At 47.4% G+C, this 24,668-nt stretch overlaps 1 protein-coding gene across 2 annotated transcripts in view; it reads left to right on the forward strand.

Moving 5' to 3' along the window:
- The window catches only part of GFY (golgi associated olfactory signaling regulator), a 96,938-nt gene that overhangs the window by 65,011 nt on the left and 7,259 nt on the right, over window positions 1–24,668 (forward strand). Inside the window, exon 4 of one of the 2 annotated variants that reach the window (XM_077457004.1) lies at window positions 20,109–20,173. The exons of the other annotated variant lie outside the window; for it this stretch is intronic. Coding sequence (XP_077313130.1) covers window positions 20,109–20,164 — 56 coding nt within the window. The 3' untranslated portion in view covers window positions 20,165–20,173. The remainder of the gene's footprint in view (window positions 1–20,108; window positions 20,174–24,668) is intronic. 2 annotated transcript variants of the gene reach the window in all.

Below are 24,668 nucleotides of genomic sequence, written 5' to 3' on the forward strand. Positions count from 1 at the left end.
GGGTTGTGCTCTCTTTAGGGAATGAAAATTGATTAACCCACCTGTTAGAGGAAGTGTCTTTAAAAGGCAAGACAGGAAGTTGTAGAGTGGTGTGGAGGAGTGGAGAACACATGGTGGATGGTGTTTGGCGTTTGTTTTGGGTTGCAGCAAATGAAGTGGACAGCAGTGTCCTGTTTGGAAGGCTCCTGGCAGGAGAAGCTACCTGCCATCAAGACCAAGCTCTGTTTCTGATAAGGACAGCTGTTCTGGACTTTGCAAGTCGGTGAGACAACAAATCTTTTTCCTTTTGTTTTTGGCTGCTGTAAAGCTATTTAAGTTAATAAACCCTTTTGTTGTATGAAAAGCCTGTGTCCTGCGGTCTACCTGGTCCCCCGAACATTACAAGTGGTGCTCGAATGCGGGCAGGACAAAGTAACAGGCATTTTTTTCTTGCTATTTTTTTTTTTGTGAATTTGAACTGACATTTAAAGGGACAGTACAGTGAATTTATGTCCTGGGTTAAAGCTGCACAACTGCGGAAAGCTGAAACCATGGAGGAGCTAATTAAACAGCTGTCCTTGGCAAATATACAAGCGCAGACCCGCCATGAGGAAGCTAATCAGCGCTTAGCAACGCAGCACAACGAGGCACTGGCTTTGCAGCAAGAAAATACTCGCCTGTTGGTGGCCCAGTTAGCAGCCCAGCAAGCGACCCAACAAGGGGTTATGCAGGATCAGATGGTGGCCTTAAAAGAAGCAGTGCAGCAGCTTTCTCAAGTCCGTGAACAAGTGGCCGTTGCCCCTGGCAACCAGGTGACCATAAGGGCAAGCCATTTCTTGCAGAAGTTGTCCCCGAGTGATGACGTAGAGGCGTTTCTGGCAACATTTGAGAGGACGGCAGAGAGAGAAGGGTGGCCCCAGGACCAGTGGGCCGGCTTAATTGCTCCCTTCCTCACCGGAGATTCTCAAAAAGCCTATTTTGACCTACCACCAGAAGATGCTAAAAATTATCAAAAACTAAAGGCAGAAATACTGGCTCGGTTGGGGGTGACTACGGCCGTTCGGGCCCAACGAGTGCACCAATGGAAGTATCGTTCAAACCGGCCACCGCGATCTCAAATGCATGACCTGGTGCAACTAGTAAAAAAATGGCTGCAGCCCGAAGTGTTGTCTGGCCCCCAAATTGTGGAGCGGATCGTGCTGGACCGGTACTTAAGGTCACTGCCAGATGACCTTCAACGGTGGGTCAGTCATGGAGACCCCAAAACCGCGAACGGCCTTGTTGAGATGGTGGAACGATATACGGTGGTGGAGGATCTGCTTGGCCCCACCAAGCGTCAAGGGCCCAGTCGGCCATGGCCCTTCCGACCAACTGCCGCCCTTCGAACAGATGTCCCCAGGAGCCCTGGAACCAACACCCCGGAAGGCCAAGAGTCACACCCGTTACCCCCTCAGCGACCTGTTCCTGATCGGAGAGGAGGGGATGTACAATGTTGGCGATGTCATGCCTGGGGCCATACCCGGGCCCACTGCCCATTGCAGGAAGAACCCATGGAATGCGGGGTTCTTCAGAGGGGGTATTTTTATGCCCATAAATCGTGTACAACACATCTTGACCTTGGAGAGAGGAATTTTGAGTGTGAAGTCCAAGTGAACCACCACCCTGCATGGGCCTTGCTGGACTCTGGAAGCATGGTAACCCTGGTTCACCCTAGAGTAATTGGGAAGATCGGTCCGGTAAGCAAAATTTTGCGGGTTGTGTGCATTCATGGGGACACTAGAGAGTACCCTCTCATCTCGGTGTCCATCTCCACAGCATGTGGCACTGGTACTCAAGAGGTGGGGGTGGTAAAGAACTTGGTACATGACGTTATCATAGGACGAGACTGTCCATTATTTGCAAAACTTTGGAGAGAAGGAGAACTATCTGAAAGGTCCAGAGACTGGGAAGAAACTAGTCCCTCTGTTCCTGTTGTAGAGGGTAATAACCCTGAGATGCCACATGTTCATAATATGGACGCAGTTGATAAAAACGCCAAGACTTTGGTTAATAATGATGAAAATAGTGCTGATACTGTTAAAGATGTCAATATGTGGGGTTCTCAGACCTACCTGAACACTGAGGGGGGGGAACCTTCCCCGCTTCAGGTAATGCTGGGGGAAGACGATGAGGAAATGGCCTCTACCCCTGACTTGCCAGATTTGGGTGTTCCCCAGGGGGCATTTGGTACTGCCCAGATGCAGGACCCCACTTTGGCCAGGGCACGGGAACAGGTTGTAGTAATAAATGGGGAGCCCCAAGAGCCAGGTGCTAATGAGCGGTGGCCACATTTTTCAATACGTAATGAATTGCTTTATCGGGTTACTAAAGTGAGAGAAAATGTGGTAGAACAATTATTGGTACCCCAACAATATAGACGCAAGGTCCTGGACCTGGCCCATGATGATGTGTTAGGGGGACACCTGGGAGTTGAAAAGACGGAGGCACGGATCGCCGACCGGTTTTACTGGCCAGGCTTGAAAGCAGAGGTAAGGAGATACTGTACCTCTTGTCCCACCTGTCAGTTGACCGCTCCGGCGACCCATTTCCGGAGCCCGTTGGTCCCTCTACCCATAATTGAGGTCCCATTCGAGAGGATAGCCATGGATATAGTGGGTCCCTTGGTAAAGTCGGCTCGAGGTCATTCTTACATACTAGTGATCCTTGACTATGCCACTCGATATCCTGAGGCGCTACCCCTGCGGAATACCTCCTCTAAGGCTATTGCACGGGAGTTATTCCAGTTGTTTACACGGACAGGTTTTCCCAAGGAAATACTCACAGACCAGGGCACCCCGTTTATGTCGAAGGTTATGGCTGATGTATGCAAACTGTTCCGGATTAAACAGCTGCGCACATCGGTCTACCATCCCCAAACAGATGGATTGGTAGAACGTTTTAATAAGACCCTTAAGTCTATGCTCAAGAGAGTGGTACAAAGGGATGGGAAAGACTGGGACTGCTTGTTACCAGCCCTCCTGTTCGCTATCCGAGAAGTGCCCCAGGCCTCCACTGGGTTTTCGCCCTTTGAATTGGTATATGGGCGGAGACCTCGCGGACTACTGGACTTTGTTAAAGAAGAATGGGAAAGTGAACCAATCCAGCATAAAAGTGTTCTTGAATATGTCTCTCAAATGCAGGAGAGGATCCGAACTGTGATGCCGCTAGTTAAGGAACACTTACAAAAAGCCCAGGAGGCTCAATGACAGGTCTATAATAGGGCAGCCAAAATTAGGAACTTTCAAGTGGGGGATCGAGTAGCAGTGTTGATTCCCACTGTGGAAAGTAAATTCTTGGCCAGATGGCAAGGCCCTTTCGAGGTTGTGGAAAAAATGGGAGAGGTAAATTATAGAGTCCACCAACCAGGCAAGAGGAAACCCTTCCAGATATATCATGTAAACTTGTTAAAGCCCTGGACAGACAGGGAACCAGCGACCTCCCTGGCTAGTACAAAACTTGAGCCTCGGGTTGGGGTGGAGAGTGTCCAAATAGCAAATACCCTGTCTAAAACCCAAAGTCAGCAGGCAAAGGAGTTCTTGCAGAGAAATAAAGAAAAATTTTCAGACTTGCCCGGGCTCACTAGTGTCGTAGAGCATGATATTGTCACAGAACCAGGAGTCAAAGTTTTTGTCCGGCCCTACCGCATCCCAGAGGCTCAAAGGAAGGCCGTTTCAGAGGAAGTAAAAAAGATGTTAGACCTAGGGATTATTGAGGAATCGCAGAGTGAGTGGTCGAGCCCGATTGTGTTGGTACCGAAGCCCAACGGGACTCTGCGATTCTGCAATGATTTCCGGAAACTTAATGAAGTTTCCCGGTTTGATGCCTACCCTATGCCCCGGGTAGATGAGCTTATCGAGAGACTAGGTCCAGCCAGGTATATCACTACGTTAGACCTTACCAAGGGGTATTGGCAAATACCGTTGACTAAGGCTGCTAGAGAGAAAACTGCTTTTTCTACCCCAGAGGGGAGTTTTCAGTACAAAAGGATGCCTTTTGGATTGCAAACTGCTCCAGCCACTTTCCAGAGAGCAATGGATAGGATTTTACGACCTCACCGGAAGTATGCCTCAGTATACTTGGACGATATAGTCATTTTTAGCAAAGACTGGGAATCACATTTGCCCAAAGTGCAGGCAGTGCTGGACTCTCTTTGGAAGGAGGGGTTTACAATAAACCCTGAAAAATGTGCTTTGGGAATGGAGGAGGTGAAATACCTGGGTTATATCGTGGGTAGAGGGGTAGTGAAACCTCAGGTCAACAAGATAGAGGCTATACAGAATTGGCCCCGCCCCCTCACAAAAAAGCAGGTACGTGCATTCCTGGGCATGGTGGGATACTACAGGAGGTTTGTACCCAACTTTGCCACGTTGGCGGCTCCGTTGACCGATCTGACTAAGGGTCGGAAATCGGTCATGGTGGAGTGGAATGCAGACGCTGAGAAGGCTTTTTTGGAGCTCAAGTCGGCGCTGTGCCAACACCCTGTCCTTGTAGCACCCAATTTTTCAAAAGAATTTATTGTCCAGACTGATGCTTCCGATGTAGGATTGGGAGCGGTGTTGTCACAGGTTATTCATGGCGAGGAACACCCGATAGTCTTCCTCAGCAGGAAGTTAACACCAGCGGAGAAAAACTATGCCATAATTGAACGAGAGTGTCTGGCCATTAAGTGGGCTCTGGAATCCCTCAGATATTACCTTTTGGGGAGGAAGTTTAGGTTGATTTCTGACCATGCCCCTTTAACATGGCTGAGACAGGGAAAAGGGACTAATGCCAGGGTTACCCGGTGGTTCCTGGCACTCCAGGAATTTAAGTTTGTAGTGGAGCATAGGCCCGGGAGACTGCATCAAAACGCAGATGCCCTCTCCCGAGTCCATTGTTTGAGCTCCACTGTTGCCTCCACCTCCTTGGCGTTGGGGCACAGGGGGGGGATATGTAATGGACGCCGTGGCTGGGTCCTGGAAGGACGCTATATTTCCCCTCTGTTTGGGTTGTGCTCTCTTTAGGGAATGAAAATTGATTAACCCACCTGTTAGAGGAAGTGTCTTTAAAAGGCAAGACAGGAAGTTGTAGAGTGGTGTGGAGGAGTGGAGAACACATGGTGGATGGTGTTTGGCGTTTGTTTTGGGTTGCAGCAAATGAAGTGGACAGCAGTGTCCTGTTTGGAAGGCTCCTGGCAGGAGAAGCTACCTGCCATCAAGACCAAGCTCTGTTTCTGATAAGGACAGCTGTTCTGGACTTTGCAAGTCGGTGAGACAACAAATCTTTTTCCTTTTGTTTTTGGCTGCTGTAAAGCTATTTAAGTTAATAAACCCTTTTGTTGTATGAAAAGCCTGTGTCCTGCGGTCTACCTTGTCCCCCGAACATTACAATATATATATATATATATATATATATATATATATACACACACACACACACACACACACACACACGCTTGACTGTGCATATATATATATATATTAATACACTGCCTGTATTATATATATATATATATATATATATATATATATATATATATATATATATATATATATATATAGTGGCCCGGCAAGAAGAACCAAAGAGGGGGACAAGACCCCCGAAGAGGGGGACAAGACCCTGAAGTCTGAAGAAGAGGGCGGCAGCGAAGAAGAAAGCCGGTCTCCTCCGCTAGTAAAAGAGCTAGCAGAAGATAGCGGAGGAGTCTGGCGAGAAGACCCTCAAAGACTGAAGAAGACCCCCGGAGCTGTGCAATAAACTATTTTAACCCTTGTGTGTTGTGTTTTTTTTTTTTTTTTTTTCACAGGTGAATGGGTAGGGGTACATTGTACCCCATACTCATTCACATAGGGTGGAGGGCCGGGATCCGGGGGCCCCCTTATTAAAGGGGGCTCACGGATTCCGATAAGCCCCCTGTCCGCAGACCCCGACAACCAGCGGCCAGGGTTGTCGGGAAGAGGCCCTTGTCCTCATCAACATGGGGACAAGGTGCTTTGGGGTGGGGGGCCATGCGGCCCCCCCTTCCCCAAAGCACCCCCCATGTTGAGGGCACACGGCCTGGAACGGCTCGGGAGGGGGGGGGGCTCGCTCGTCCCCACCCCCTCTCCTGGCCGGCTGGGTAGCGTGCTCGGATAAGGGTCTGATATGGACCTAGAGGGGGCCCCCACGCCGTTTTTTTGGCGTAGGGATTCCCCTTTAAGTCCATACCAGGTGACGGGGCCAGCGACGCCTCCTTCGCTGGTCCCGGCTACCTGGAAACGCGCTCAAAATGAACAGACTTTCCTCTGTGTGTGTGGGCGAGTCCATTCATTTCAAAAGTACAGCGGATAGTCTGGCAGTGCGGCGGATAGTCCGGCAGACTAAGTCCGCCGGACCTAGTCTGCCGCGAAAGTACCGTGTGTGGAGGTAGCTCGTTTGGAAAGTTCGGCGGACAGTTTGATACGTGTGTATGCGGCATTAGTGCACCCTGCCTTTGGTCAATTATGGCTCTCTCAGCAAAGCGTGCTGCGATTGGCCAAAGCATGCAGGTCAGGTGCATGCTTTGGCCAATCATCATACAACAGTCTTGCAGTGCATTATGAGGCATTCCGTGACGCTCAAATTTCCCGCAAACGCCCCATAATGTTCACTGTTCTGAAGTTCACAGATCAAAATTGCAGCTTAGCAGACAGCTACACAGTGTGCAGCTAGAGACTGTCTGTAAGGGCTCATTTACAATTGCTTCAGCTTCATCACACATTAACGACTAGTTTACACTTGCTTCAAAACTGGGCTTCAGACAGGCTTTGGTAAAGCTCTCTGAACGCTAGTCAAAGCTCCTGCCACTAAATAAAATGGTTAGCTTACAATCCTGTTTACACCTTGCTTTTGCTTTGCTTCAAAAATTATACCCCATGTAGCTTTAGTGGTGCTTCAAAGCATCTTCAAACCCTCAATAGAAGTCTATAGCAAAGCTCGCTTGAAGCCCCACTGAAGCCTCATCTAAGCCCCCATCAAAGCTCCACCAAAGCCTCTTTGAAGCACCAAACAAAAGCAAGGTGTAAAGAGGACTGTAAGCTAACCATTTTATTTATTCAGTGGCAAGAGTTTTGACTGGCATTCAGAGAGCTTTAACATAGCGTGTCCGAAGCCATGTTTTGAAGCAAGTGTAAACTAGCCCTAAGAGATTCAATCTGATCTGTATACCATGTGAGAGGAGGAGTGAAGGGGGAGAGGAGCTGTGCTGCCTGTGCCCAGATTGTGTGCAGTGCAGGGATGTGAGAAGCAGCTCAATGTGCACAGCACCTATGGAGGATTGTAGGCACAACTGTAATCGGGGGGGGGGGGGGGGCAGCCCTCCTCCAACATCTTTCGCTAGATCCAGCCACTTATGTGATTTCCACTTTTTTGCACAGGAATAGCACAGTACCCGAATTTGTTTACTCCTCCCATTGGAGGAGGGACAGAAAGTGGGGTTGGATTGCTGAAATTGTAACCGCCTCCTCTAAACTTTCAAACAGCAATTGGACCATTACTCTGCTGGAAATACAAAATGAGGGAGGAAAGATATAACAGCCGATTCATGATTATAGTAATGTTTGTTAATTATATAGCCTATCCCATACGTCTTTAATGTTACAATCTGGAAGACCATGCTACAGATTTTATACAGTTTTTATAATCTAAATAGTGGTTGGGTAAAGGATAGTCCATATGGGTGATAACATTGATGCTGTCTAGATGTATTATGACTTAGCATTATAATTAGGAATATGTATTTTAAATGTTTTTAATTTATATGAATAAATCAAATTGAGTACTTTGTGATATATTTTGTAGTTTTTCTGCAAATTAGTGACACTGTTAAAGTTGATTGATTTTGCTTATTTTAATATATTCATATAGGATGTGGTGTCCTTACCTATAGACTATTTATAGTTATGTTTAGCCTTATTTAAAGTGTAACTGAAGGCAAAAAGTTAAACAATTGCAAACAGGCAATTATCTCTTCTGTAATAAAATACACTTACCCACCTGTTTGCAATCCCCTCAACACACTCCATCTGTGCCAGGAATGAGTGCACTCCTGTGCCCTTACTGGTGTTGGACTGATGGAGCATAGGCGAGTATTTGTGCATTTAGTACCACTTTAAATCCATGACAGAATTGGGGGATTATTGCTTTATATCATTTTTAAAAAAAAATTTTAAATGGTTTTATTTAACCACTTTCAGACCGGACCATTTTGCTGGCTTAAGACCAGACCACTTTTTGCGATTCGGCACTGCGTCACTTTAACTGACAATTGCGCGGTCGTGCGAAGTGGCTCCCAAACAAAATTGACATCCTTTTCTCCCACAAATAGAGCTTTCTTTTGGTGGTATTTGATCACCCCTGCGTTTTTTTTTTTTGCGCTATAAACAAAAATAGAGTGACAATTTTGGAAAAAAAAGCATTATTTTTAACTTTTTGTTATAATAAATATCCCCCAAAAATGTATAAAAAAAATGTTTTCCTTAGTTTAGGCCGATACGTATTCTTCTGCATATTTTTGGTAAAAAAAATCACAATAAGCGATTACTGATTGGTTAGCGCAAAATTTATAGCGTTTACAAAATATGGGATAGTTTTATGGCATTTTTATTAATAATTTTATTTACTACTAATGGCGGCAATCAGCGATTTTTATTGTGACTGCGACATTATAGCAGACACAGCGGACATTTTTGACACATTTTCGAGACCGTAGTCATTTATACAGCAATCAATGCTATACAAATGCATTGATTCCTATGTAAATGACACTGGCAGTGAAGGGGTTAACCAGGGTGTGGCAGTGTAGGGGTTAAGTGTTCCTAGGGGCATGTTACTAACTGTGGGGGGCTGGGCTTTGTGTTAGTGAACACTGATCTCTGGTCCAATCACATGGAGCAGAGATCAGCGTCACTTGTTCCTAGGCAGAACAGGGAGATGCTGTTTACAACGGCATCTCTCCGTTCAGCCGCCCCGTGAGACGATCGCGGGTATCCCCGTGGCGATCGAGTCCGCGGGACCCGCGACCGGCTCACAGAGGTCCCGACCAGCACGCGAGCACGCCGCCGGCGGTGCGCATGCGATGGCAGGGCTGCATATTAAAATGGACGTATCTGTATGCCAATATGCCTGCCCATGCCATTCTGCCGACGTACATCGGCGTGCGCCGGTCGGGAAGTGGTTAAAGCAGAACTCCGGGAACTGCAATGAAATCCCCCATTAGTACAACCCCTACACAAAGCTTTAAACTGTTATTGAATTTGTGAAATTACTTACCATCGAAGAGAAAAGTCTTATTGAATTTTCAGGAAGTTCTCTTTGTAATTCAAAAAATGCAGCATCTATTCTGCCAAGGAAGAGCAGTTAGAACAGTGATTACATCATATCCTCTCCCTGCTACATTTCCCATGGATTTTGAGAATTGCAGTGAAAAAGGGAGGGTACACCAGGCCTGTATATGTTAAATGTGAACAAGCCCACTTCAACCTAAATCGCACCCCTCATTCTGCAGCCAGCCATCCACATTACTCAGTAACACAAAGCAGGATAGGTAGGTTACAGCTAGGGTACCACCTGTCCAGGATTTACCCGGACAGTTCGGGTTTGGAATCATGTGTCCGGGTTTCAGATTGTCTGCAACCCGGACACATTATTTAGACTGGCCTATGGCTTCCCAGCAGGGTTGCTGGCTGCAGTTGTCTAAGCTGAGAGTGTCTGTTACACTCTTTCACACTCCCCAAAGCCAACACTAACAACCCCCCCCCCAAACACATACAGATGGGAGAGGAGAGAGGGCTCGATCTGCACCTCTTCCCCCCTACCCCTACTTGTCTGCCCACACTCCAATCCCTGGCACTGTGCCTCAGAAAAGGGAAATTTGGACCAGAAATTTGAAGTCCAGCAGCTTCAGATCCAACTGGATGAGAGGTGCTGACTGTCAAGAGGTGAGTGAGCTCACCATCCATCTCACCATCCATCCATCTGTGACTGAAGTCTCCCCCCTTCACTGTCTTGCCTCTGAGTAAGTTCACTAAGGCAAATCAGGTTTCTCAGAGCACCCCTTATATCAGAGTTCCCCCTTTACACCAGAGGCCACAGTCTTTCCCCTTACATCAGAGTCCTCTCAGTGCATCAGAGTTCTCAGTGTTCCCCCTTAGATCAGGGTTCCCAGAGCATCCCTTATGTTAGAGTCCCCAGAGTCCTCCCTTACATCAGAGTCTGGAGAGTCCCCCCTTACAGTGAAAGGGAACTCTGCAAGTTCAGATGTAAAGGGGGAACTCTGTGGACTCTGATGTAAAGGGGGACTCTTGTTATTAACTTCATATGATTAGAAATGTTATTTAGTAGCAAAATATATGTATAGTTTATACTATAAAAAAAGATTGCTGTGCGCCGCTAAAGTGTTCAGGTTTGATGTGAAGAAAAGGTGGCAACCCTAGTTACAGCCTTATAAATGCAAAGCATGTTTGTGCTTTCCCCCTCCAGCCCCAACATGAGATAAACATACTGCCCTTACTTGCTTTATGTAATCATTACTGAACTGTAGATATGCCCATAATTATAGATTTCACCCACTGTCCTCTGCTTTAATTCAGTATTGTATATATTCCTCCTCCTGCTGTAGCTTTGAGATCTTTCTAATAGCAATTAGTGCTTGTAGGATATATATGAGCACTAGGGATGAGCTTCGTGTTCGAGTCGAACGTACGTTCGACTCGAACATTGGCTGTTCGTCCGTTCGGCGAAATCCGAACATTTTGGTCCATTCGTGTCAAATTCGCATGGCGCTCACGGCCCACAATGCACTGCGATGGCGCATGATTGGCCAAGCATGCACTGTGACCCCGCATGCTTGGCCAATCGCAGCGCCAGCAGCGAGGAGAGCCATGATTGGCCACAGGCAGGATGCCTGTGGCCAATCATAGCTCAGGCTGTGTAGTGCACGCCCCACACTATATAAGGCCGCCATCGCGGCGGCCTCGTGTAGTGTGTTGGCGTCTGAAGCAGTGGGTGTTCTGTGTACCTTCAACACAGTACACACCGATCGTTTTCAGCCGATTTTCTATCTTGCTGTTGTGTAGTGGTTATTGTCTGCGTGCCCTGACCGCAGTATACACCGCTATATTCACCTCACCTATATAGCTAGTGATCTATCTTTTATAATAGAGCTTGCAGTCAGTAGTGTTAGGAGATAGTGCGTGCTGTCTGCATGCTCTGTACCCAGTACATACCGCTATATCCACCTACATAGCTCTTCTCTATTTGAGCCCACTTGCCATCTGCAGGAGTTATTGGAAGTTGTGTGTGCCTCCAGCACAGCACAGTATACATCTGTATATACCCCTTTATCTCTGGTGTTCTATAATAAAGGCATCTGCAGGAGTTAGTGGGTGTTGTGTGCCTCCAGCACAATATACACTACCCAACTGCTGTTTTACCCAACTCCCTTCAGGCCATTACCATGTCTGGAAGGCCAGCAAGGAGAGGCAGACAGGCGCGAGCCGATAAGAGGGCAAGCAGGCTCTGTGTCTAGAGACAACAGTGCTGGTCGTGGACGCGGTGCATTGTCATCAGCACGTGGCCATGGGACATGCTTGTCCTTCTTTTCGGCAGCTGGACATGTTGAACCGCAACATGCCAACGACTTGGTAGAGTGGATGACCAAGCCCTCTTCATCCTCCTCATCCTCTCTCACCCAGTCTCAGGGTACTAGCAAAGCAGCTGCCAACGCATCGTCTTCCCTCCTCTCAATGTCATCATCAGTGACTCCTTCCCTAGACCCACCACGTCCTCCTGAGGAGTCTCCTGAACTCTTTGAGCACAGTGTTGGGTACATGCTCCAGGAGGATGCCCAGTGTTTTGTGGGCTCTGATGACACTCAGCTAGAGGAAGGCAGTAGCGTGAGCGCAGACAGAGGGGATGCTCAAGAAGGACAGCAATCTGGCAGTCATGTTCCACAAGCTGCAGCATACTGCCAGGTTTGCTACAACGATGAAGAGGGAGGGGGATGATGAGGGCACTGACTCCACGTGGGTGCCTGGAAGGAGGGAGGAGGAGGAGGAGGAGGCACATGTCCAACGAGGCAGGATGCCCTCCGGGGGCCAGCTTAGGGGCAGCACACCGACTGAATCACACCGCAGAGCTCCGCCTGTGCAGAGCGCTGCCTCTGCGCGTTATTCTAAAAGTTCTTTGGTGTGGGCCTTTTTTGAGACGAGTGCATCAGATCGCACCGCTGCTATTTGCAACATATGTCTCAAGCGTATCTCACGTGGCCAAAACATCAGCCGCTTGGGCACCACATGCTTGACCAAACATATGTTGACCTGCCAAGCAGCTCGTTGGCAAGCGTACCTCAAAGACCCACACCAAAGAACAAAGCGGACCTCTCCTTGCTCCTCATCAGCTGGCATCTCCAACCCCACTAGACCTTCAGTCCTCTCTGAAACCTGCTCTGAGAGGAATGAAGGTGTAGAATTAGGTGTGTCACAGCCAAGTGCTTCCGGGAACTCTGCTACCGGTACACCCACGTTCGATTATAGCAGGCAAATGTCCCTGCCCCAGCTGCTGGACGGCGGAAGAAGTTCACTCCCAGCCATCCACATGCCCAGCGGTTGAATGCTAGCTTGGCTAAATTGCTAGCACTTCAACTGCTGCCTTTTCAGTTGGTAGACTCGGCCCCCTTCCGTGAGTTTGTACAATGTGCGGTTCCTCAGTGGCAGGTCCCCAAATGCCACTTTTTCTCACGGAAGGCGATTCCGGCTCTCTACCGGCATGTGGAAGGCAATGTCCTTGCCTCGCTGGACAGGGCGGTCAGCGGTAAGGTGCATATTACAGCTGACTCATGGTCCAGCAGGCATGGACAGGGACGTTACCTGTCTTTCATGGCCCATTGGGTCACTCTTCTGGCAGCTGGGAAGGATGCAGGACAAGGTACAGTAGTGTTGGAGGTTGTTCCGCCACCACGCCTCCAAAATGCTACTATTGGTTGTGACACACCTCTCTCCTCCACCCCCTCCTCTTCTTCTTCCTCCATGGCCTCTTCCAGTGCTCTGTCCTCAGAACCAGCGGTGCTCCATAGGCGTTCCAGGGGCTAAGCAAGTACGCAGGCAAAACGATGCCATGCTGTGCTTGCGCTGGTTTGTTTGGGGGACAGGAGCCACACTGGGGCGGATGTTTTGTCAGCTCTGCAGGGGCAGGCCGAGAGGTGGTTGACGCCATGCCAGCTTAAGCCAGGAATGGTGGTTTGCGACAATGGCACCAACCTCCTCTCCGCCCTCCGACAGGGAAAACTGACCCATGTGCCCTGTGTAGCTCACGTCCTTAACCTGGTGGTGCAGCGGTTCTTGGGCAGGTACCCCGGCTTACAGGATGTCCTGAAGCAGGCCAGGAAAGTCTGTGTGGATTTCCGCCGATCATTTAATGCCTGTGCTCGGCTGGCTGAGCTCCAAAAGGAGTTGAACCTGCCCAAGAACCGCCTTATATGTGACATGCCCACCAGATGGAACTCAACATTGGCCATGCTGCAGCGGCTGCACACGCAGCAGAGGGCCATCAATGAGTACCTGTGAGACTACGGCACCAGGACAGGGTCAGGGGAGCTTGGTTTTTTCTCACGCCAGTGGGGCATGATCAGGGATGACAGGACTGTCCTGTCACCGTTTGAGGAGGCCACAAGGATGGTGAGCAGTGACAGTGCATGCATCAGTGACACTGTACCTCTTGTCCACCTCTTGGAGCATACGCTGTGTGGAATAATGGACAGGGCACTTGAGGCAGAACAGAGGCAGGAAGAGGAGGACTTCCTTGCCTCTCAAGGCCCCCTTTATCCAGACAGTGTTCCTGCTGTGCCACCCATCACACAGGAAGAGGATGAGGAGGAGGAAGAGGAGGAGGAGGATGATTGTGTCAGCATGGAGGTGGAGGCTGGCACTCAGCATCAGCAGCAGCAGTCCTGTAGGGATGATTTACAGTCCCAAGAAACACGTGGACTTGTACGTGGCTCGGAGGAGGTAGCTGCGGATCATGTTGTCCTTAGTGACCCAGAGGACTCCGGACCGAATGCCTCAGCTAACCTACGCTGCATGGCCTCCCTGATCCTGCAAAGCCTGCGGAAGGATCCTCGTATTCTTCGGATCAAGGAGAGGGACCATTACTGGCTGGCCACTCTCCTTGATCCACGGTACAAGGGTAAGGTTGCCGACCTTATCTTGCCATCGCAGAGGGAGCAGAGGATGAGACATCTCCAGGAGGCCTTGCAGAAAGGTCTGTGCAACGCGTTCCCAGAGACTGGGAGGTTAAAAACTCCTGGACAACGTGTTGCTGAGGCATCGGTCAGAAGGAGCGGTGGAGAAGGTGGCCGTCTGACTGATGCTTTCAGACAATTTTTTAGTCCGCAGCCCCAAGGTGTGATCGGTTCCAGCACCCATCGCCAGCGTCTGATTTACATGGTGCAGGAATACCTAGGGGCAAGGTCAGACTTGGACACCTTTCCCACCGAAAATCCTCTGGCTTACTGGGTCTTGAGGATGGATCACTGGCCAGAGCTTGCACAGTATGCAATTGAGCTACTGGCCTGTCCTGCATCCAGCGTTCTTTCGGAACGCACCTTCAGTGCTGCTGGTGGCTTTGTTACCGATCACAGGGTACGCCTGTCCACCGAATCAGTTGATCGACTGACCTTCATCAAGATGAATCAGTCTTGGATCACCCACAGCTACCAAGCACCTGAAGCTGATGTAACCGAATAATTTTTTTTGAAATACCACATCCCTTCAAGACTGCCTATGCTGATGCTGAGTGACTGTCCTGTTATGTTGATTGTCTATCCTCTTCCTCCTCCGCTGATATGTTGGAAGAACATTTCTGGTTCTGGTTGATGCCATCAGCCCAATTTTTCTGCCCCTGTTTAACAGGGGCGTTTAAGTACAATTTTTGATGCAATGCTTTGCAGCAGGGCTAATTCCTGCAATAAAACTAGAGTATATGGCAGAGGTTGCAGTGTGGTGGCACCAGCACCAGTGCCTAAGGCCCAATTTTTCTGCCCCTGTTTAACAGGGACATGTAATTACAATTCTTGATATAATATTTCACAGGAGGGCCCCTTCCTGTGCCCACCCAGAGTAACGGTGAGGACTTATAGTGTTGTGGCACCAGCACCACAACCACCAAAGGTCAATTTGTCTACCACTGTTCAACAATGGTATGTAATTACAATTCTTGATATAATCGTTCACAGCAGGGCACTCCAGCGCCCACCAAGAGTCACTTTGAGGGCTTACAATGTTGTGGCAAAACCAACACCTTGTTCCGCCATTTCTGCAGAGCATATAGGGCAGGCCCCTACTTTCAAACATCCAATTTACAAACATCTCCTACTTGCAAACGGAAGGAGACAACAGCAAGTGAGATGAAAAAAGATGGACGACAAAACAAATTATACAGGGGTGATAACCCTTCCCTATGTTTTCCAAAAAGCTTAAAAATAGTTTTTTTGACTGGAGCTACACTTTAAAAATGTACCAGTTGAAAATTACAAACAGATTCAACTTAACACAACAAACCTACACAGTCCCTGTCTTGTTTGCACCGCCTGTATACTGCTGTTCTGAGTATATAGGGCCTGGGGGCCACACGCATTTCCTTTTTTTAATATGGGTACGGGGTTCCCCTTAATATGCGTACAAGACCCAAATAGGCTGGTAATGGGCAGGGAGGGCTACCCATGCCATTTTTCTCAATGATTTTCAACCATATTGCAGGAACCAGATATAACATTAAAACCGCAAGCAGTTTTAAATGGTGTTATTTCCGTTAAATGTCATTTTGTGCAGGGACTGTTCTAAACACGGGAAACACATGGCACTTCACAGGCATACTACAGACACCCCACAGGCACCATATTAAAAGGAATATTTCACTTTTTTTTCCCACTTTAATCATCATTAAAATCAGTGCTCCCGCCAAAACGGCCGTTTTTAAAACTTTTTTTTGCATTGACCCATGTCCGCTGGGGCAGGAGTCAGGTCCCCAAACCCTTTTTAGGACAGTATCTTGCATATTAGCCGTTAAAATTAGCACTTTTCATTTCGAACGTTCGAGTCCCATAGACTTCAATGGGGTTCTAACGTTCGTTCGAATTTGGGGTCCGTTCGAAAGTTCTGGTGCGAACCGAACCGGGGGGTGTTCGGCTCATCCCTAATGAGCACATCCCAAGCGATACCACAGAAAAAAAGATCCGGGACATGCTGCTTTACATCAGCACTAACTTACTAATCAATAACACAATAATGGTGGAATCCTTTAATGTATGGAAATCTCAATAGGCTTCAATATCACTACAATATTGGTCTCTGTAATACATAACATCACATATAATACACATCAAACTAAAAATAAGGTCATAAAAAATACTGCAAACTTTGCAGGGATGATGAAAACCCCTTCTACAGATATTTGACAGTGGATGGCGTCAGTAAAGCAGCCTATCGGTGCCCATAAGTGTAGCCCTCATCAGTCCTCATGCAGTCTTATTAGTGCCTATTGCCTCGTATACACGATCAAACAATCCGGTGGAAAAGTCTGGCGGACTCAAGTCCGCCGGAAAATCACCCCCGTGTGTAGGCTCCGGTGGAATTTTTTTACCCAAAAGTCCGGCGGACTTAGAAAGTAGTTTTGCACTCCAATCTGTCCGTCGGACTCGCATTTCGGCGGACAATCCGGCCGTGTGTGTGCCAGTCCGCCATACTTTTGAAATGAACGGACTTTTCCCGCCCGGAGAAAAGTCCGCTCATTTTGAGCGCGTCTCCAGGTAGCTGGGGCCAGCGAAGGAGGCGTCGCTGACCCCCTCACCTGGTATGGACTTAAAGGGGAACCCCTACGCTGAAAAATCGGCGTAGGGGTCCCCCCCAGGTCCATATCAGACCCTTATCCGAGCACGCTACCCGGCCGGCCAGGAAAGGGGGTGGGGACAAGCGAGCGCCCCCCCACCCCAAAGCACCTCTTTCCCATGTTGATGAGGACAAGGGCCTCTTCCCGACAACCCTGGCCGTTGGTTGTCGAGGTCTGCGGGCGGGGGGCTTATCGGAATCCGGGAGCCCCCTTTAATAAGGGGGCCCCCGGATACCGGCCCTCCACCCTATGTGAATGAGTATAGGGTGCAATGTACCCCTACCCATTCACCTTTGAAAAAAAGTAAAAAAAACACAACACACAAGGGTTAAAATAGTTTATTGCACAGTTCCGGGGGTCTTCTGTCCGTCTCCGGGGTCTTCTCACCGGACTCCTCCGCTATCTTCTGCTAGCTCTTTTACTAGCGGAGGAGCCCGGCTTTCTTCTTCGCCGCCGCCATCTTCTTCCGACTTCGGGGGTCTTGTCCCCCTCTTCGGTTCTTTTTGCCGGGCCACCGCGCCTTGTTCTAGCTCTTTTACAGGCGGTGGCCCGGTCTTCTGTCGCTGCTGTCGCGTCTTCTGTTCTTCTCTTCAGATGTTGCCTCGTCGCTTCCTCCGCTCACAATGGCAGGGACGCGTCACGTGGCGACATATAGGGACATCACCGGATGATGTCCCCGCCCATTATGATGTCACAGTCCCAGCATCCTCTGGGACTGGGACATCATAATGGGCGGGGACATCATCCGGTGATGTCCCTATATAAGTCGCAGCGCGCCGCGTCCCTGCCATTGTGAGTGGAGGCAGCGACGAGGCAACATCTGAAGAGAAGAAGAGAAGAACAGAAGACGGCGACAGCGGTGACAGCCTGTAAAAGAGCTAGAAGAAGGCACGGTGGCCCGGCAAGAAGAACTGAAGAGGGGGACAAGACCCCCGAAGTCGGAAGAAGAGGGCGGCGGCGAAGAAGAAAGCCGGGCTCCTCCGCTAGTAAAAGAGCTAGCAGAAGATAGCAGAGGTGTCCGGCGAGAAGACCCCCGAAGACGGACAGAAGACCCCCGGAGCTGCACAATAAACAATTTTAACCCTTGTGTGTTGTGTTTTTTTTTTTACTTTTTTTCACAGGTGAATGGGTAGGGGTACATTGTACCCCATACTCATTCACATAGGGTGGGGGGCCGGTATCCGGGGGCCCCCTTATTAAAGAGGGCTCCCAGATTCCGATAAGCCCCCCGCCCGCAGACCCCGACAACCAACGGCCAGGGTTGTCGGGAAGAGGCCCTTGTCCTCATCAACATGGGGACAAGGTGCTTTGGGGTGGGGGGCCGCGCAGCCCCCCCTTCCCCAAGGCACCCCCCTTATGTTGAGGGCACGCAGCCTGGTACAGCTCAGGAGGGGGGCCGCTCGCTTGTCCCCACCCCCTTTCCTGGCCGGCCGGGTAGCATGCCCGGATAAGGGTCTGATATGGACCTGGGGGGGGGACCCCCACGCCGATTTTTCGGCGTAGGGGTTCCCCTTTAAGTCCATACCAGGTGACGGGGTCAGCGACGCCTCCTTCGCTGGCCCCGGCTACCTGGAGATGCGCTCAAAATGAGCGGACTTTCCTCCGCGTGTGTGGGTGAGTCCGTTCATTTCAAAAGTATGGATTTTAGTACGCCGTATTAGTCCGCTGAAAAAGTGCCGTGTGTGGGCAAGTAGCCCGTTCAGAAAGTCCGGCGGACAGTTCGGCGGGAAGTCCGCCGGACTTAGTCCGCTGGATAGTCGGCGCTGTGTGTACGCGGCATAAAAGTGCAGCCTCAGTGCCCATAAGTGCAGCATATCAGCGCTGCTTTATCAGTGCCAATCAGTGCAGATTTTCAATGCCCATAAGTGCAGCCTTAGTTTCCATTAGTGCAGTTTATCAGTACAGCCTCATCAGTGCCACCTCAGTGCCCACCAGTGCAGTTTATCACAGCCCATAACTGCAGGCTCATCATTGCCACCTTAGTGCCCATCAGTGCAGTCCCATCAGTGTCCATAAGTACAGTCTCATCAGTGCCGCCTCAGTGCCCATCAGTGCAGCCTCATCAATGTCTATCAGTACAGCATATCTGTGTCCATACGTGCAGCCTCATCAGTGCAGCTTATCAGTGCCACCTCAGTGCAGTTTATCAGTGCCCATAAATTCAGCCTCACCAGTGCCATCACAGTACAGCTTATCAGTTTCCATCAGTGCAGCATATCAGTGCTGTTTTATCACTGCATCCTCGTTAGTGCCCATCACTGCAGCTTATCAGTGCCCATAAATTCAACCTCATCAGTGCCATCACAGTACAGCTTATCAGTTTCCATCAGTGCAGCATATCAGTGCTGTTTTATCACTGCATCCTCGTTAGTGCCCATCACTGCAGCTTATCAGTGCCCATAAATTCAGCCTCATCAGTGCCACCACAGTACAGCTTATCAGTGCCCATAAGTGCCGCCTCATCAGTGCCACCTTGGTGCTACCTCAGTGCAGTTTATCAGTGCAGCCTCATCAGTGCAGATTATCAGTGCCCATAAGTGCAGCTCCATCAGTGCCGCCTCAGTGCAGATTATCAGTGCAGACTATTTATGCCCATCAATGCAGCTTAGCTGTGCCCAACAGTTCAGCCTATGCCCATCAGCTCAGTCTAATCTGTGCCCCCCAGTGAAGCTTATCAGTGCAACATATATGTGCCCATCAGTGCCCATAAGTGCCCATAAGTTCAGTCTCAGTGCCCACCAGTTTAGCTTATCTGTGCCCATCAGTGTCCATATGTGCAGCAGGGAACGTTATGAGACACTAGCTGGATAACCGAGTGGACATCTCCAGCTGTGACAGATCTTGTATGTGAAGCACTGATCTCCATAACGTCCTGCCACCTGGACCGGCTTTGTAATAGACAGCACACTGTTCCAATGCTGGTCAAGGAGGCGGGACTTTACAGCGATCAGTGTTTCGCACACAAAATGCATCATAGCTGGCTGGTGTCTTGTAACAATCCCTGCTCTGTACTCTGGGTTTGGGGGTGGTGCTGACAGAGAGCAGACCCCTCCACCCACCACAGCAAGCAGGGACAGAAGTACAAGTTCTTGCTTGCCACACAGAACTACAAATGGGATGTTACAAGACCAGTGGCTGGGAGTACAGGAGAAATAGCAGCCACTGGTCTTATAAACAGGATATCATAGGGCAGTAATACTTTTTTTCTTCAGAATCGTCAGACAATTACAGAGGAACTACAGAGCTCAGGAGAAGATGGATGACATAGTCGGTGAAGGTAGGAGATCAGCAATAAGGACATGGAAAAAAGTTTTTGCTCTGAGTTCTGCTTTAAACAAAATGTACAATTGGGGAACTTTGCAACATTCCAAAACAAACAGACTCTTCAAAGCAGCTGAGACTGGGATGGAGCTGTGTGTGAAACAGCCAAATCTCTCTTGCTATGGAGAACACCACTACAGCTGTACAAGAATACAAACAGAAATCTGTAGATGCACAGTCAAACATTTAAAAAAAATATTATGTATCCATCCAGAGTCATAGCAATAAATCAGAGGACCACATATCAACACATTAAGGCAATGTTTCCACTATTGTGTCCCCAAAATTGCACGATTTTTCTACAATTTTACCACAATTTTTTGCCAGGACTTGAAGCAATGCCTGTGTCTATGGACCTCAAGTCACATCAAAGTGGGTACAACCAATGTGACACTGCGCTGTCCCAAATGTCCCAAAATAGCAGCCAACACGCTAAAACATGGATATTTTTAGCCAAAAATACATGGGAGATGTAAAGTGCGGTGCTAAGTACCTGTGTATAAATTAGCATAAACGTGACAAAATCTCATAGACAAAAAAAATGAAAAAAATAAAAAAAGGATGTAAAATCCCCTCTGTAATATTAAATACAATAGAGAGATAAAAGAGGAAGAGACGGGATTATTGCGGTGCTGGGCACTTTTTTTTTTAGGGAATATATGTCAATAGGATCCCCAATTTAGGGGTAAGAAAAGAGAGAAAATTATATAACATATGATAAAAATAGAAAAATTCATTATTTAATTGAATACAATTCTTTAAAATGTAAAAGAGGTAATTAAGGTGACAGATAAACCAAATTGATTATTCAGGATCCATGTTCAATCATTCAATTTGATTGAGGTTGTGTTTGGCTAGTAAGACAGAGTCCCAACATGTTTCACCTCAACAAAGGCTTCTTCAGGGGAGCCAATATTAAACGTCAAGTGGTTGCAACAAAAATCACTGTAGACACAGTGATGTACAGTGATTTTTGTTGCAACCACTTGACGTTGAATATTGGCTCCCCTGAAGAAGCCTTTGTTGAGGCGAAACATGTTGGGACTCTGTCTTACTAGCCAAACACAACCTCAATCAAATTGAATGATTGAACATGGATATTCAATCCTTAATAATCAATGTGGTTTATCTGTCACCTTAATTACCTCTTTTGCATTTTAAAGAATTGTATTCAATTAAATAATGAATTTTCCTATTTTTATCATATGTTATATCATTTTCTTTCTTTTCTTACCCCTAAATTGGGGATCCTATTTACATATATTCCCTAAAAAAAAGTGTCCAGCACCGCAATAATCCCGTCTCTTCCTCTTTTATCTCTCTATTCAATTCTTTTGGGATGAGGTGCCTCAATATTTTTTATTGCTCTGCCTGATTTTTCTTTTCAATATTAAATACAACTAAACATTTGTACAAACATTAACATATTACACGTCAAAAAATAAGTGATTAAATAAAGTCCATATCACAAGTCCATTGTGTATGAAGTGAAATCACAAAAGGATAAAGTGATCTGGAAAACATCCAAAAAGTGATTTGTGCAAAGGATTCACCACCGTGCTGATACCACCACCGTAAAAGATGTAGGCTTACCAGATCGTATTGGCCCAATTGAACATATGTTCAAAGGGTCACACAACGCTTATTGCTCCAATTCTGGGGCACTGGTTTTGCAATCGCTGGTCAAATAGATCACACTGTAGAGGTAGCCCTTCTCCAATTCTTGGACATGTATGGTCATAATACTTGAAGCGACATCTCCGACAGCAACCAAATTTTGCATGAAATGGAAGGATAAAGCCAAAATAGCATAATACCGTTTAAAATGAAAATGTATTAAAAATAAAATATTGAACTCACATTTAAGTAGTCAACCAAACGCATGTAAATGAAAAATATAGACAGTAGTGGAGTCTTCCCGACGCGTTACTGCCTTATATAAGATACATAACATAAATCAATCAAAATCCACCCCTCTGTGTCACAGGTGCTCACTTCTGGTTTGTAAAAGATGGTCGCTTGGCGTGCGTTCCATGCCTCTAATCAGTACAATCATACTGCGTTCCACCTATAATTGCTTTCTAGTGTGTTACCAAGACAATGTGCATCAAAATGATAATTTATTATAAATGTAAATAGTATTAGGCTATTATTAATATAAATGAATATATCAATGCAAGTGCAAGAATGTATATTCTTCACCTCTAAAGCTAGGTTGAATATCCGTATCAACATAGCTTCCGGAATGGCGCCAACATCACCTCCGGAGTTACACTATGTGTGTGGGTGCTCTCGGAAGTGACGCCATGATTAAACCGGCGTCTTATCCGGAGCTGCGCAAATAGAACAGGGTGAGACCGAGGCCTGAACCTCAAGCCTCGATTTGAAACGTGGACTGAATTCACAAAACCAGAAATATGCTGACGTCACTTCCGGAAGGGCACTTAAGAAAAATGAAAGAGAGGCTTGGATGCCGTATTTCAACAGTGGCAATAACCGCAATGTGTGCGCAACTTCCGGATGGGACCACAAAAAGATAATACGAGAAATTAAATAAATATGAAAAACAAAGGTAAATAAAAATGAAAATTAATAAAAATAATGCCCATACCCATAATGCTGCAATGATCAGCAAAAAAGGAGGGAAAAGACGGACGACGAAAACAAATAGACACCAACAATTTGTCATGGTCTATATGTTTCATCAAAAGATGTTTGTGTGTGTGTGTCTATCCTATTTTTGGTTCAATGGTCAATATTATTTACAACAAAGGGGCGTTGCTATGGGGGCAAAATTTGCCCCCAGTCTTGCAAACCTCTTTATGGCCAAATGGGAGGAGGATGTCGTCTATGCCCAGCGGAACCCATCATTGGTTCTATGGGTTAGATATATAGCCAACATCCTCCTCCTATGGGGAGGCACCCCCCAAACACTTTCAGAGTTCTTTGAATTCTAATGATAGGGGCATTGCATGACCTATCAAATGAGTACTGAGAAAATTAATTTCCTCGATTTAGAAATAGGAAAAACAGCTAATGGTTTTGAGTTTAAGACACATTTTAAATCCACGGATCACAATAGTTTTATCTCCATGGATAGCTGTCACCATAAAACTTGGCTTAGTTCAGTTCCACAAAGTCAATTCATTAGACTTCGTCGGAATTGCACTGACCCAGAGATCTTTCTTTGTTTACAAACGTTTTTTATTAGAAAGTATTAAGACAAGTACAAGAGAAAGGTCAACGAGTACAAATGTTTCCATAGAGAATAGCATACAAAGGAACATCAGTAAAACCGTTAATGCACAGATAAGTTAAAATTTTGATATGCTAAACCCAACCTGGTGATAGCAAAAGAAGATTCTGGTGAGCAAAAGTACATCATTGAGGGAAAGAAACAAAAACAAAAGAAAGTAGTGAGTAGGAAAATGAAAGAAAAACCAAAAGATAACAAAAATGCTACCACAAGTGAGTGCTATCAAAAGTGTTCACATACCCTGCCATTAGACACTGTGCCCAGCCAAACTGTCAGGCCTAGGGGCTATCCATTTCAGAGACGACCAAACGGCCCATTTACGATCAAAAATATGCATGGAGTCTTGCAAAGTGTGGTGTAAACGCTCCATGAGTTTGATCGACTCCATGCGTTGCAGTACTTGTTCCCAGGGGACAACCGGGGATCTCCAGTGTAACGCCACAGTCCAATGGACCGCATTGACAAGCGTATGAGCTAATTTCTGAGCCGGGGGAGTCAGTCCCGGGATGTCAGCAAACAAAAGGCCAATCCGGCACGTGATATCAACATTGGAACCCGTAACCTGGAGTAATTTATCAGCGACCCGCTGCCAAATGGGCTGCAGTACTCCACAGCTCCAAAAGATATGGGAGAAGGAACCAGCCTCCGGCCATCCACGAAAGCAACTCCCTGGGACCAGTGGGCTAAACCTATGCAGCCTAGCAGGGGTGTAGTACCATCTTGTGTGTAGTTTTAATGCAGTTTCCCTGACTGCCAACGATTTCGTGCATTTACGCATGTTTGCAATCATATCTTCCCACTCCTCAGGGGTCATTTCGAAACCAACTTCCCTCTCCCAACCCAGCATGGCATGTGATTTGACCCAGAGATCTTTCTTGCTCAGGCAAATATCTTAAAACAACGGTTTTTAGACAAAGGATATCAAGCAGCTGTCTTGGATGATCAAAACAAGAAGTTGCTCAAATTAACAGAGAGTCCCTATTACAGCTTAAAACTTCACAAGAATCGGGTGGCAATTATAAATGGTCTCTATTTACTACATTCAATATCCAACATAGACAGGTAAAGACTATTTTGAATAAACATTGGGATATCCTCAGGAATGATCCCATTTTGTGCCCCAAACTTCCCGAAAAAGCCAGAGTCCTTTTTAGAGGTGCACCCTCTTTACAAAGCAAAATAGCACCCAATATCA

This window comes from Lithobates pipiens, unplaced genomic scaffold (genome assembly GCF_037356315.1).
Source record: "Lithobates pipiens isolate NorthernLeopardFrog02 unplaced genomic scaffold, aLitPip1_a1.2 Scaffold_27, whole genome shotgun sequence".
In the NCBI taxonomy this organism is placed as follows: domain Eukaryota; kingdom Metazoa; phylum Chordata; class Amphibia; order Anura; family Ranidae; genus Lithobates; species Lithobates pipiens.